The sequence below is a fragment of the Hypanus sabinus genome, chromosome 1 (assembly GCF_030144855.1).
Source record: "Hypanus sabinus isolate sHypSab1 chromosome 1, sHypSab1.hap1, whole genome shotgun sequence".
Taxonomy (NCBI): Eukaryota; Metazoa; Chordata; class Chondrichthyes; order Myliobatiformes; family Dasyatidae; genus Hypanus; species Hypanus sabinus.
In genome coordinates, this window is record NC_082706.1 from 71,330,367 (window position 1) to 71,344,269 (window position 13,903).

Sequence of the window (13,903 nt, forward strand, 5' to 3'; positions counted from 1 at the left end):
CTTTTCTCCTTGGAGTGACGGAGCACGAGAGGTGACCTGATAGAGGTGTACAAGATGATGAAAGGCGTTGATCATGTGGATAGTCAGAGGCTTTTTCCCAGGGCTGAAATGGTTGCCACAAGAGGACACAGGTTTAAGATGCTGGGGAGTAGGTACAGAGGAGATGTCAGGGGTAAGTTTTTTACTCAGAGAGTGGTCAGTCCGTGGAATGGGCTGCCGGCAACGGTGGTGGAGGCAGATATGATAGGGTCTTTTAAGAGACTTTTGGATAGGTACATGGAGCTTAGAAAAATAGAGGACTATAGGTAAGCCTGGTAATTTCTAAAGTAGGAACATGTTCGGCACAACTTTGTGGGTCGAAGGGCCTGTATTGTGCTGTAGGTTTTCTATGTTTCGATGTTTCTAACAAGTGATTTCCTTTTTATGAAGCCAAATTTTCAACCTGTTCACAAACCTTCCCGTAACTAATCAAAGGCAGTCATTAAGAGGTTTTCCATCTTCATTGGTGATTAAATTAACAATGAAATTATTGGGTATCGATAGGTCTGGACACAGATTCAAAACATCTGTTCAAATATGACAAAGACTGAGGAAAGTAATTTCAATTAATTAAATGAATCTGGAATAAAAGGCAAGTGATCCTGAAACCAATAGATGGATCATTTAAATCTATTTGGTTAACTAAAACTGTACATGGAAGGAAATCTGCTTTCCTTACTGTTTGTTTGACCTGTGCAGTGGTCATGTGGTAAAGTTACTAGGCTAGTAGGCAGAGTTCTGGACCACAGGTCCAGTGACAAGAATTCAAATCCCACCATGACATTGAAGTCAAATAATTAAATGCACAGTATGTGAAATGCCGAGGAAAAGCTACACTTGGTAATGGTACCAATAAAGCTACTGGATTATTCTAAAAACCCACCTACTTCATTGAAGTTATTGAAGCAAGTCAATCTGCTGACTTTACTCAGCAGGACAGATCTCACCTCTTAGAAGATAAACTAAGTGAACAATATAGGACCTGAACTGTCAATTCTGTAGCTTGACCTACTGAATATTTCCAGCATTTTTCAAGTATGTTAGTTGAAAGGATCACCTTTATATGTCATATACACATTTGGTGTGGTGTTGGTCAGGGTGTGACATGCAACAAAAACAACTATTATACAGAATAGAGAATTATATAAAGTTAGAGGTTAAAGTACAGATAGAGAATAAAATATGCATAAATACCAGCATGTATTTACAATGATTGTAAAGAGTATTATAGAGAGTGGTTTTAAGTACTTACAGTCAAGTGACTGAGGTAATCCTTAGAAGGAGGTGGGGAAGCTATCTAGAATGGTTGATCAGATTAAATGCCTGGCTGAATAGCCCCATTCTCTCCTATGTCTGTGGTCTTAAGATCTAATAACTTGTATACAGTTCTGTTTTATTACTGGCCATAATGGTCAATTCCATGTTTTACATGTTTTAAAATGTCACTAAATGAATCGATAAGATCTCACTTCCTGATATCATTATTTATATAGAGTGACTTTTAACCTGGTTGACATTTGGAAGTCATGGCATCGAAGACCACACAGAGTAATGAAGAGAAGTGATCTGTTTACAATTTATACATTCCATGACTATTGACTGAAACCTTTAAACAGCAATTTGTTGCAGACGTGAAGAACGAGAGCCACCTATCTCTTCTTTTTAAAGATTACCTTTTTTTGGCACACATTGAATCATTGAAAGAAACAGTGAAATGCAGTGTTTCCATCAGTGACCAGCAAAGTCTGAGGATTTGCTGGGGGCAGCCTGCAAATGTCACCATGCTTCTGGCATCAACATAGCATGGCCACAACTTTCAAATGCCAACACGCACATCTTTGGAAGATGGGAGGACACCGGAGCACTCAGAGGGATCCGTACTGTAACAAAGAGAATGTACAAACTCCTTACAGACAATGATGGGAATTGAACCCCGATCACCGATGCCATAAGGTGTTATGCTAATTGCTCTACAGTGTTACCCCTAAATCTGGTGCTGCATTTTCTTTTACGGTATCAGGAAAGTCATTAACGATGTGATTTCTCTTTTCAAAATCTTACCTGCAGAGACTGGTAACAGCCATGCCAAGTCTTTAGTAAGTATTGCCTTGTTGTTGATAAGAACATTATGCTAAGGTTTTCAGAAGAACCTCTTCTTACAGAATGAACCAAGCACAGATCAACTGTTAAATCCAAGGAGTCTCATTTAATAATAAATCACCAATTCATACCCAAAATAAAATATCATCACTGAGCCTGATCCTTTTGATCTATTTGTTTTTGCTTTTACTTAGGTTATTGATGAATGCCTTGATGTTCTATTATACAATTAAGTTGATAGTTGCCTACATGTAGTTCTGATTAAGAGGTCAGGTGTGGATTGTTTCTTTCAAAGAAGAGTAAACAATAGATGGTAAACAGAATAATGAGTCCCAGAAAGCTGGTGTGAATTAATGCAGTGGAATAATTGAAATGTTTACTTCACTCTTCAAGCATCAATACTTATTTATCCACATTAAATTAACTTTTTAAAAATACTTCCTTTTATTGATCTCAGTGCTTTGCTTTGCTCTTATCACAGTCAAACAGCTTATTACATGACAGCTGTCAAGCATCGTAATCAACAGAGTTGTGGCAGGAAAGCTTTCTGAGCTTACAAGAACTAACAAAGCACTAAAGATACAACAGAACAGCTTGAGCCCCTAGTGCAATCTAAGTTAGAAGCACAAGAGACTCTGCAGATGTGGGTAATCTTGAGCACCACACACAAATGTGGAGGGGAATAAACAGTCAATGATTCAGACTGAGACCATACATTAGGACTGGAAGGAAATTGGGGTTGTGGCTTCTGCCCCGCCTTTCCTGTCCTAATGAAGGGTTTCTACCACAAACTTCGATTGTTTATTACCCTCCATAGATGCTGCCTGACCTCCAGCATTTTGCACAAAATTAAACTTCTTCCTGCACATTATTCATATCCTTCAATTCCCTGTGTGTTAATTTGCCTATCAAACAACCCCTTAAACATGACCATCATATTTGCTTCCCGCACTAGGCCTATCGCTTGCACTGCAAAGTTTTAATAACAGGATAAATTAACTTTTTTTTGTTAGTTTGTTATTCTGTAAGAAACAGAAACTTTTGTGCACTACAAGCAGGCTTTGGTATTAGAGTTCAGTTTTATAATTTATTATGGTTAGAATGGAACCTGCCCCCTCAGGAAGTGGTTATAATCATGATGGTTAGACTGTTTCAAAACAAAATTAGAATTGCAGATGAGAGAAATTGGGAACTGAAAACTGAACAGATACTGAAATCTGAGGTAGATGGTAGGAGTGGAGTATAAACAGCAGTATTGAGTAAGCTCAGGCACAAATAGAGGCCAATCACTTTGCACCTTATGTAAGCAAATTGGCACAATTGGCAAAGTTACTACTTTACTTTTCCAGCAATACCGGTTCAATCCTGACACTGTTTGCACATTCTCCCTAAGGCTACGTGGGTTTCATTGGATGCTTTGGCTTCCTCCCACATCTAGAAAGTGTGCAGGCATGTGTGCTAATTGGCCAATGTAGGCTGCCCCTGATAGGCTGATTGATAAAAATGAAAGTGTAGGACTTGTGAAAGTGCCGGTTAATAAGCATGTGGACTGCTTGGGCAGAAAAGCCTGTTTCTCTGTTCTATGTCTTGATGAGTGCTCCAGTTTCCACCAACAGGTCAAATACATGCTCGTTTTAGATTAATTGGTAAAATTGCCTAAAGTTGAAAGTTAATGAGAACATGGGAAAAGTATGTTACTGAGTGGGTTGAAGTAGGAGAATGGGATAGCTCTGTAAATTAGCAGACTTTCCATGGACCAAATTGAAATTAGAACTATGATAAGTCTTGAGACCAATCATTAGCATGGGGTTAACAGCACATACAATTCCATTACTTCATAGAAGTACTGTTATTGGTCCCCTTGCTTTGCAGTCAGTTAGAGCCTTGGCATGCAGCTTGAGACTGAACATATTTAACCTTTCAGGGAAATTAAAACTGCTTTGTATTAGCTCTCAGTTTAGCAAACTATTTCACAAATGTTGCTTCTGTGAGCACCCTAGTGGCTGATTTAGTGCAACATCTCATGGCAACAGGAAATCAATGAACGGCAAGATCTTTTTAGAAACAGATAAAAATAGACGTGAATTGTGATTAACACTCAAACAATTAATGCTGGAAATGTTACTGACACTACACAGTAGACTAATAATAATCTAAGTTCTGACAGGAATTTGCACATTGTTAGAATCTCTCTGCCTACCATTACTAACACTTGGGTTAATATGTTCAGTTTTTCTCTCTGCCATTTTATTGCATTCACCAGGCTTCTTAAAAACTGATTATTGACTGCTTAACATTGTCCAGAGAATTTGAGCATTACTACATAAATCATCAAAATTATTACATGAATCTTTAAAACAGATGCCTGTTCTCCATCTCCCTCTGGTGCTCCCTCTCCCTTTCTTTCTCCCGAGGCCTCCCGCCCCGTGATCCTTTCCCTTCTCCAGCTCTGTATCACCTTTCCAGCTCTTAGCTTCATCCAACCCCCTCCGGTCTTCTCCTCCCCCTCCCCCCACTACTTACAAATCTTAGTATCTCTCCTTTCAGTTAGTCCTGATGAAGGGTCTCAGCCCGAAATGTCAACAGTGCTTCTCCTATAGATGCTGCCTGGCCTGCTGTGTTTCATTTTGTGTGTGTTGTTTGAATTTCCATTTTGTGTGTGTTGTTTGAATTTCCAGCATCTGCAGATTTCCTCGTGTTTCCATTCATTACATTTGTGATCTTCAATGGTCTCATTTCTTGATCCTGCACTTCATAATGGACATGGGTTTATTCACATTGTTCCATGGTTTTGAAAGAAAAATTATCCAACATTTACACAACAGTTGGTTTTGTGTGCTTGTAAATTTTTATTGCTGCTTACCACACAAACTTAGTGTATGTAGCACCAAAATGACTGTCAAATTTGTCCTGATAAAGGGTCTTGGCCTGAAACATTGATTGAATATTCATTTCCATGGATGTTGCCGGACCTGCTAAGTTCCTCCAGCATTTTATGCGTGTTGCTCTGGATTTCCAGCTTCTGCAGAATCTCTTCTCTCAGATCTTGATACAAACTTTATCTGTAATTGTGGCATAGCAGAGTTAATGCCCAATTTCAATGTTTTGTTAATGATTTTTCTAAAGAATACATCAAAGTCAAAGGTGCTGTTTCATTTGGGTCTACTTCAAATTTTCTTCTACATTTGTATTGCAAAATTAAGCCAATTGCCTTCAAGAATTTACTATATTCCATATTTGTTAAAATAGTAATGCCAGGGATAAAGATTTTTAAAACTTTTGTTAATACTCCCCAATCAATAGCTAAGTGAGTCTTAAGCTATATATTAATTGGTCACTAAAATATTTTTATTTCATTTTTCCCTGCAAAAATGATTCAGCTTGAAGTGATTGTTCAATATCGACAGCTGGATCTCATCATGCATCCTGTCGTCCAAAAACTCATCGCGATTAAATGGACACGCTTTGGAATGTAAGTGTGCTTTCCTTCAGTTAAATCCCGGAAAATTAATCTGTTTGCTCTGGTCCAGGCTGTAATTAATCATTGATATCATCTCCCTCTCCTGATTAGGCTGGATTTAGCAGGTCATGGTCTCAAAATCCTGCCTGACTGTGATCTGTGCTTCTGACAACAACAAGACTACCTAATTTTAGCTCGTTAACATAGAAACAGAGAAAACCTACAGCACAAAACAGGCCCTTCGACCCACAATGCTGTGCCGAACATGGACTTACTTTAGAAATTATTAAGTGTTACCCATAGCTCTCAATTTTTTGAAGCTCCATGTATCTATCCAAAAGTCTCTTAGAAGACCATATCGTATCCACCTCCACCACTGTTGCCGGCAGCCCATTCCACGCACTCACCACTCTCTGCGTATCAAACTTATACCTGTCATCTCCTGTGTACCTACTTTCAAGCACCTGAAAACTGTGCCCTCTCACGTTAGCTATTTCAGCCATGGGAAAAAACCTCTGACTATCTACAGGATTAATGCCTCTCATCATCTTAAACATATGTCACAGCTCATTGTCTGTCGTACCAAGGAGTAAAGGCCAAGTTCACTCAACCTAATCCAGTCAACATCCAGTCAGGCATGCTCCCCCAATCCAGTCAGGCATGCTCCCCCAATCCAGTCAACGTCCTTGTAAATCTCCTCTGCACACTTTCTATGGTTTCCACATCCTTCCTGTAGTGAGGTGACCAGAAATGAGCACAGTATTCCAAGTGGGGTCTGACCAGGATCCTATACAACTGCAACATTACCTTTCGGCTTTTGATCTCAATCCCACGGTTGATGAAGGCCAGTACACTGTATGCCTTCTAAGCAATGCAGTCAACCTGTGTGGAACCGGAAGAGATAGCAGAGATACTTAATGAATACTTTGCTTCAGTATTCACTATGGAAAAGGATCCTGGTGATTGTAGGGATGATTTGCAGCAGACTGAAAAGCATGTAGATACTAAGGAAGAGGATGTACTGGAGATTTTGGAAAGCTTCAAGTTGGATAAGTCACCAGGACCAGACAGGATGCACCCCAGACTACTGTGGGAGCGAGGGAGGAGATTGCTGAGCCTCTGGCGATGATCTTTCCATCATCAATGAGGACGGGAGAGGTTACAGGGGATTGGAACCTTATTCAAGGAAGTGAGCAGGGATAGCCCAGGAAATTATAGACCAGTGAGACTTACTTCAGTGGTTGGTAAGTTAATGGAGAAGATCTTGAGATGTGACTAAACATATTGATGAAAGTAGAGCTGTAGATGTAGTATGGATTTTAGCAAGGCATTTGATAAGGTACCCTAAGTAAGGTTTATTGAGAAAGTAAGGAAGCGTAGGATCCAAGGGGACATTGCTTTGCAGATCCAGAACTGGCTTGCCTACAGAAGGCAAAGAGTGGTTGTAGATGGGTCATATTCTGCATGGAGGTCGATCACCAGTGGTGTGCCTCAGGAATCTGTTCTGGGACCTCTACTCTTTGTGGTTTTTTTTAAATGACCTGGATGACGAAGTGGAGGAATGGGTTAGTAAATTTGCTGATGACACTAAGGTTAGAGGCAAGACTCTTGCAGTGTGGAGGATCAGAGGGATCTTGAGGTCTGAGTCCATAGGACACTCAAAGCTGCTAACTTGACTCAAAGTTGACTCTGTGGTTAAGAAAGCATGCGGTGCATTGGTCTTCATCAATCGTGGGATTGAGTTTGAGAGGTAATGTTGCAGCTAGATAGGACCCTGGTCAGACCCTACTTGGAGTACTGTGCTCAATTCTGGTCGTCTCACTACAGGAAGGATGTGGAAAGCATAGAAAGGGTGCAAGGGAGATTTACAAGGACGTTGCCTATATTGGGGAGCATGACTTATGAAAATACATTGAGTGAACTCAGCCTTTTCTCCTTGGAGCGGAGGAGGATGAGGGGTGACCTGATAGAGGTGTACAAGATGATGAGAGGCATTGATCATGTGGATAGTCAGAGGCTTTTTCCCAGGGCTGAAATGGCTAGCATGAGAGGGCATAGTTTTAAGATGCTTGGAAGTAGGTACAGAGGAGATGTCAGTGGTAAGTTTTTTTACTCAGAGAGTGGTGAGTGCGTGGAATGGGCCGCCGGCAGTGGCGGAAGCAGATATGATAGGGTCTTTAAAGAGACTCCTGGATGGGTACAAGGACCTTAGAAAAATCGAGGGCTACGGGTAAGCCTAGGTAGTTCTAAGATAAGGACATGTTCGGCACAGCTTTGTGGTGGAAGGACATGTATTGTGCTGTAGGTTTTCTATGTTTCTATGTATAGCTTTGAGTGTCTTATGGAATTGGACCCCAAGATCCCTCTGATCCTCCACACTGCCAAGAGTCTTACCATCAATATTATGTTCTCCCATCATATTTGACCTACCAATATGAATCACCTCAAGCTTATCTGGGTTGAACTCCATCTGCTACTACTCAGCCTAGTTTTGCATCCTATTGATGTCCCGCTGTAACCTCTGACAGCCCTCCACACTATCCACAACACCTCCAACCTTTGTGTCTTCAGCAAATTTACTAACTCATCTCACCACTTCCTCATCCAGGTCATTTATAAAAATCATGAAGAGTAGTGGTCTCAAAACAGATCCCTGAGGCAAACCACTGGTCACCAACCTCGATGCAGAATCTGATCCATCTACAACCTCTCTTTGCCTTCTGTAGGAAAGCCATTTCTGGATCCACAAAGCAAGGTCCCCTTGGGTCCCATGCCCCCTTACTTTCTCAATAAGCCTTGCATGGGGTACCTTATCAAATGCCGTGCTGAAATCCATATACACTACCTTTACTGCTCTACCTTCTTCAATGTGTTTAGTCACATCCTCACAAAGTTCAATCAAGCTCATAAGGTGCGACCTACCTTTGACAAAGCCATGCTGACTATTCCTAATCATATTATGCCTCTCCAAATGTTCATAAATCCTGACTTTCAGGATCTTCTCCATCAACTTACCAACGTCTGAAGTAAGACTCACTGGTCTATAATTTCCTAGGCTATCTCTACTCCCTTTCTTGAATACAGGAACAATATCTGCAACCCTCCAATCCTCCGGAACCTCTCCCGTCCACATTGATGATGCAAAGATCATTGCCAGAGGCTCAGCAACCTCCTCCCTCACCTCCCACAGTAGCCTGGGGTATATCTCGTCTGGTCCTGGTCACTTATCCAACTTGATGCTTTTGAAAAGCTCCAGCACATACTCTTTCTTAATGCAGTGGCTTGCAAAAGTTTGGGCACCCGTGGACAAAACTTCTGTTACTGTGAATAGTTAAGTGAATAGAAGATGAACTGATCTCCAAAGATCATAAAATTAAAGATGAAACATTCTTTTCAACATTTTAAGCAAGATTAGTGTATCATTCAATGTGCGTCAAAGTGCGTCATTCAATGTTTGTAGTGAGATGCTGAAGATGTTCTATCGGTCAGTTGTGGAGAGCGCCCTCTTCTTTGTGGTGGCGTGCTGGGAAGGCAGCATTAAGAAGAGGGACGCCTCACGTCTTAATAAGCTGGTAAGGAAGGCGGGCTCTGTCGTGGGCACAGAACTGGAGAATATGACATCAGTGGCAGAGCGGAGGGCGATGAGTAGGCTACGGTCAATCATGGAAAACCCTGAACATCCTCTGCACAGCACCATCCAGAGACAGAGAAGCAGCTTCAGCGGCAGGTTGCTGTCAATGCAATGCTCCTCAGACAGGATGAAGAGATCATTACTCCCCAACACCATTCGGCTCTACAATTCAACCATCAGGGGCAAGACATGTTAAAGTGCCGGGGTTAGGACTGAGCTTAAGTTACCGCTCAATGCACTTTAGTAAACTATTTAAGAACTTTTTAAAAGCTATTTATTAATGCTTTTTGGGAGGGTGATTTTAGATGCATATCATATTTATACTGAGTTAAATACTGTATGTAATTAGTTTTGCTACAATAAGTGTATGGGACACTGGAAAAATGTTGAATTTCCCCTTGGGGATGAATAAAGTATCTATCTATCTATCTATTTCTGTTTTGTACAATTTTAGAGTGAAAAAAAGGAAAGGAGCACCATGCAAAAGTTTGGGCACCCCAAGAGATTTAAGCTCTCAGATAACTTTTACCAAGGTCTCAGACCTTAATTAGCTTGTTAGGGCTATGGCTTGTTCACAGTCATCATTAGGAAAGGCCAGGTGATGCAAATTTCAACGCTTTATAAATACCCTGACTCCTCAAACCTTGGCCCATCAATCAGCAGCCATGGGCTCCTCCAAGCAGCTACCTAGCACTCTGAAAATTAAAATAAATGATGCCCACAGAGCAGGAGAAGGCTATAAGAAGATAGCAAAGTGTTTTCAGGTATCCGTTTCCTCAGTCGTAATGTAATTAAGAAATGGCAGTTAACAGGAATGGTGGAGGTCAAGTTGAGGTCTGGTTGACCAAAAAGACTTTCGGAGAGAACTGCTCATGGAATTGCTAGAAAGGCAAATCAAAACACCCGTTTGACTGCAAAAGACTTTCAGGAAGATTTAGCAGTGGTGGTGCATTGTTCTGCTGTGCAGCGACACCCTCACAAATATGACCTGCATGGAAGAGTCATCAGAAGAAAACCTTTCCTGCATCCTCACAACAAAATTCAGCATCAGAAGTTTGCAAAATAACATCTAAACAAGCCTGATGCATTTTGGAAACAAGTCCTGTGGACTGATGAAGTTAAAATCGAACTTTTTGGCCGCAGTGAGCAAAGGTATGTTTGGACAAAAAAGAGTGCAGAATTTCATGAAATGAACACCTCTCCAACTGTTAAGTACGGGGGTGGATCGATCATGCTTTGGGCTTGTGTTGCAGCCAGTGGCGGGGAACATTTCACTGCTAGAGGGAAGAATGAATTCAATTAAATACCAACAAATTCTGGAAGCAAAGATCACACCGTCTGTAAAAAAGCTGAAGTTGAAAAGAGGATGGCTTCTACAACAGGATAATGATTCTAAACACACCTCTAAATCCACAATGGACTACCTCAAGAGGTACAAGCTGAAGGTTTTGCCATGGCCTCACAGTCCCCCAACCTAAACATCATTGAAAATCTGTGGATAGACCTCAAAATAGCAGTACATGCAAGACGGCCCGAGAATCTCACAGAACTAGAAGCCTTTTGCAAGGAAGAATGGGCGAAAATCCCCCAAACAAGAATTGAAAGTCCCTTAGCTGGCTACAGAAAGCGCTTACAAGCTGTGATACTTGCCAAAAGGGTGTGTTACTAAGTACTAACCATGCAGGGTGCCCAAACTTCTGCTTCGGGCCCTTTCCTTTTTTGTTATTTTGAAACTGTAAAAGATGGAAATAAAAAAGTAATCTTGTTTAAGATATTAAAGAAATGTGTCATCTTTAACTTTATGCCTTTTGGAAATCAGGTCATCTTTTACTTGCTTAGCTATTCACAGTATCAGAAATTTTGACCAGGGGTGCCCAAATCTTTTCGTGCCTTTGTATGAGGCATGCCCTTTGCATGCTCAAGCTTTTCAGTCCTTTTCACTTCAGATCTTGTAAGTCAACCCTACAATCGTCAAGGTCCTTTTTTGTAGTGAATACTGAAGCAAAGTATTCATTAAAAACCCCTGCTATCTCCTTGGCTCATTACACACTTTTCCACTGTCACACTTGATTGGTCCTATGCTCTCACATATTATCCTCTTGTTTTTCACATACTTGTAGAATGCTTTGGGGTTTTCCTTAATCCTGCTCGCCAAGGGCTTCTCTTGGCCCTTTCTGGCTCTCCTAATTTCATTCTTAAATTCCTTCCTGCCAGCCTTATAATCTTCTAGATGTCTAACATTACCTAGCTCTCTGAACCTTTTGTAAGCTTTTCTTTTCCTCTTGACTAGATTTACAACAGCCTTTGTATGCCACGGTTCCTGTACCCTACCATCCTTTCACTGACTCATTTGCCACATCTCTGCCATACATTTCCCTGAGACGTCTGTTCCCAATTTATGTTTCCAAGTTCCTGCCTGATAGCCTCATATTTCCCCTTATTCCAGTTAAACATTTCCTTAACTTGTCTGTTCCTATTCCTCTCCCTCTCTATGGTAAAGGAGATACAATTGTGATCACTATCTCCAAAATGCTCTCCCACTGAGAGATCTGACACCTCACCAGGTTCATTTGCCAATACAGATCAAGTACAGCCTCTCCTCTTGTAGGCTTATCTACATATTGTGTCAAGAAATGTTCCTGAACACACCTAACAAACTCCACCCCATCTCAACCCCTTGCTCTAGGGAGATGCCAATCAATATTGGGGAAATTAAAATCTCACACCACAACAACCCTGTTATTACTGCACCTTTCCAGAATCTGTCTCCCTATTTGCTCCTCGGTGTCCCTATTACTATTAAGTGATGTATAAAAAAATACCCAATAGAGTTATTGACCTCTTCCTGTTTCTAACTTCCACCCACAGAGACTCAATAGACAATCCCTCCAAGACCTTCTCCTTTTCTGCAGCCGTGACACTATCTTTGATCAGCAGTGCCACTCCCCCACTTCTTTTGCCTCCCTTCCTGTCCTTTCTGAAACATCTAAAGCCTGGTACTCTAAGTAGCCATTCCTGCCCTGAGCCATCCAAGTCTCTGTAATGGCTACAACATCATAGCTCCAAGTACAGATCCACACCTAAACTCATCTGCTTTGTTCATAATACTCCTTGCATTAAAATAGACACATCTCAAACCATCGATCTGAACACGTCCCTTCTCTATCACCTGCCAATCCTCCCGCTTGCACTGTCTCTAAGTTTTCTCTGTTTGTGAGCCACTGCCTCTTCCTCTGGCTCTTCAGTTTGTTTCCCACTCCCCAGCAATTCTAGCTTAATCTCTCCCTAGTAGCAGTAGCAAACCTTCCCACCAGGATAATGGTCCCCCTCAGATTTAAGTGCAACCCGTCCTTTTTGTACAGGTCACACCTGCCCCAAAATAGGTTCCAATAATACAGAAATCTGAGTCTGTGCCTCCTGCTCCAATCCCTCGGCCATGCATTTATCTTCCACCTCATTCTATTCCTATACTCACTGTCACGTGGTGCAGGCAGTAATCCCGAGGTTACTATCTTTGAGGTCCTGCTTCTCAGCTTTCTTCCTGACTCCCTGTAGTCTGTTTTCAGGACCTCTTCCCTTTTCCTACCTATGTCTTTGGTACCAATATGTACCACGACCTCTGGCTGTTCTCCCTCCCACTGCAGAATATCATGGACGTGATCAGAAACATTCTAGACTCTGGCACGTGGGAGGAAAACTACCATCCGCATTTCTTTCCTGTGTCCACAGAATCACCTGTCTGACCCCCTATCGAGGTCCCTATCACTGCTGCCATCCTCTTCCTTTCCCTACCCTTCTGAGTCATAGGGTCAGACTCTGTGTCAGAGGCACAGCCACTGTCACTTCCCCCAGGTAGACCATTCCACCCCCCAACAAAACTCAATAGGAGTACTTATTGTTAAGGGGGCAGCCACAGTACTCTCTAGTATCTGCCTCTTTCCCATCCATCTCCTGACTGTTATCCACTTATCTGTCTCCTGAGGCCCCAGTGTGACTACTTGCCCATAGCTCCTGTCTATCACCCCCTTACTTTCCCTGACCAGATGAAGTCTGCTTCTCCAGTCCCTAACCCGGTCCCTAAGGAGCTGCAGCTTGACGCACCTGGAGCAGATGTGGCCATCTAGAAGGCTGGGAGTCTCCAGGACTTCCCAATCTGACAAGCAGCACAGAACACCAGCCTCACACATGCACTTTCTGTCTTCTACATTGGGGACCTACCTCGCCTCAACCCATTATCGCCTAAGCCCCATTGAGCTAAAGCCCTTCTACTCTGTCTCCCTCTACTCTGTCGCCCGCTCCTCTGATGCCTGCTTTATAAAGCTGTCTCCTTGTAAACTCTTCTCGCTGTTCTACCTGGCTGATGTCCATGTGCTTGTGCAGTCGTGCCTCGATCAAACTGCTGAAGAAATAACTGTCTGCTTTTAAACGCTTCTCACTGCTCTAACTGGCTGACATTCACACACTTGTGCAGTCGTGCCTTGATCAATAAATTTGTGTGAAATTCTACTACACAGCTCTTAAATTGCACCTTGTCTTATTTCTCTATTGATGAGATTCATGTGATTATGGAGCCATACATTCAGAGGATAAGGAAACAGACACTTTGCCAACCCCTTCTGTCCTTTCCAAGTCTGCATGACCATTGAGCACCCACCTACAGTACTCTAATCCCA

General features: G+C 41.9%; 1 protein-coding gene across 1 annotated transcript in view; it reads left to right on the plus strand.

Annotated features, from left to right (window-relative positions):
* Positions 1–13,903, plus strand: part of LOC132394621 (transient receptor potential cation channel subfamily A member 1-like) — a 90,752-nt gene that overhangs the window by 12,749 nt on the left and 64,100 nt on the right. Inside the window, exons 4-5 of the mRNA XM_059970970.1 lie at positions 2,107–2,135; positions 5,520–5,611. Coding sequence (XP_059826953.1) covers positions 2,107–2,135; positions 5,520–5,611 — 121 coding nt within the window. The remainder of the gene's footprint in view (positions 1–2,106; positions 2,136–5,519; positions 5,612–13,903) is intronic.